At 37.8% G+C, this 1708-nt stretch overlaps 1 protein-coding gene across 2 annotated transcripts in view; it reads left to right on the forward strand.

Moving 5' to 3' along the window:
• The window catches only part of LOC107675188 (protein FAM114A2-like), a 6839-nt gene that overhangs the window by 1164 nt on the left and 3967 nt on the right, over positions 1-1708 (forward strand). For both annotated transcript variants that reach the window (XM_016469447.1, XM_016469446.1), the window contains exons 3-5: positions 667-766; positions 852-950; positions 1043-1170. In XM_016469447.1, the coding sequence (XP_016324933.1) occupies positions 667-766; positions 852-950; positions 1043-1170 (327 nt within the window). The remainder of the gene's footprint in view (positions 1-666; positions 767-851; positions 951-1042; positions 1171-1708) is intronic.

The following is a 1708-nucleotide window of genomic DNA, read 5'->3' on the forward strand; positions in this document are numbered from 1 at the left end:
ATCTTATAGCACTTGCATATCATTGCTCTTTTGTTGATTTTGATTGCTTCCATTGTCCATAAAACTTCCATAAAAGCGTCTGCTAAATGATTAAATGTAAATATATATATATATATATACACACACACTTTGCACTTAAATATATATTTCAAATAATATATTTAAATCAAAGACTACTTCAGTGTGGCTAATTTGTAGATTTTACCCCAGAAAATTGCTCTGTATTTTCATATTTTTCATATTTTCCCATTCTTAGTGGTCATTTTTGACTGCAAAGATCACGTGTGTAACTTTTTTTAAAGTGCCCATATTATCGTCATTTATTTAAGTTATTGTCATTTTCTAATTTTATTTTTGGGTTCTGTTAGAATACATTTACATGATTTAAGGTTTTAAAAACATTATTTTCCTCACTCTGTACATTGTTGCAGCACCTCTTTTCACCTAAATGCTCTGTTTTAGTTCCTGTCTCTTTAAAGCCCACCTTTCTGCTCTGTTTTCTCTGACTGGTCAGCTGGCCCAGTCTGATATGATTGGTCAACCTCTTAGCCTTTTCTAATCATGTCCGAAAAAAAAAAAGTAAAAATTCAGAACATGAAAATGTTTCAGTCTAAAAATACCATCATGGGGTTAATAATAATATAACTGTCACTTTTTTCCCATCAGCCCTCCCCAGAGACGACTGTTTCCCAGGGAGGTTGGGGTTACTGGGGTAGCTGGGGTAAATCTATCCTCTCCACTGCTACTGCCACTGTAGCTACTGTGGGTAAGAGGCTCAAGATTTTCACTTTTTTTTTTAAACCGCTCAATTCTTATATCATCAAGACTCCTACTGTTATTCATTGTCTAAGGCCAAGGGTTGACACAGGTCATTGAGAAAGCTGAGACGTCTCTAGGAATCCCAAGTCCTGAGGAGCTTTCAACTCAAGCGGAAAAAGAAAAAACTGATGGTAATGATATGCTCTTTGATTGACATGGGATACATCAGACCAAGCGCACCAGTTCACAAGTATTGATGATCTTCCTGCTTTTTGCTCTGCAGATTCAGCCAGTAGTAAGGAAAATAAAGATGAAGAGGAGAAGACGTATGGGATGGGTGGTGCTATGGGAATGATCTCCTCCAGTAGTATGGGAATGCTGTCATCTTTAACCACTGTAGTTCAGAGTACGGTAAGGGCGAGCTAAAAGTATGCTGGATGGTAATAAAGCGAATACATATTTATTTAAAAATAGGACAAAACAAGCATTAAAGATGCTATAGAATGGAAAACTGTATTTACCTTGGCATAGTTGAATAATAACAGTTCTGTACATGGAAATGACATACCGTGAGCCTCAAACACCATTGTTTCCTCCTTCTTATGTAAATCTTGTGCATGCAAAAGACCACTGAAAAATAGACAAATCAGAACATAACACCGACTGTGACGTTACAGTCGGGATCACTAATAGTTACGCCCCCAACATTTGCATATACCCGCCCATTTTCTATGCCAGCCGCCAGCCGAACCTGCACAGCCAAAAGTTCTGCAGGTATTGTGAAGAAACAAGCGAGGATAACAGTGAAAATGGCAGATCATGGAAATAAATGTTATGTTCCAGGCTGTGCAGGGGATGTGATGTGCAGGGATGGGTTGGTGTCTGTATTCAGAAAGGCACAGAAAACAAATAACGCGTTCTAATAAAATAACAGGAGCCACTAAAGGGA

Source organism: Sinocyclocheilus anshuiensis, unplaced genomic scaffold (assembly GCF_001515605.1).
Source record: "Sinocyclocheilus anshuiensis isolate Anshui unplaced genomic scaffold, SAMN03320099.WGS_v1.1 scaffold1487, whole genome shotgun sequence".
Taxonomy (NCBI): Eukaryota; Metazoa; Chordata; class Actinopteri; order Cypriniformes; family Cyprinidae; genus Sinocyclocheilus; species Sinocyclocheilus anshuiensis.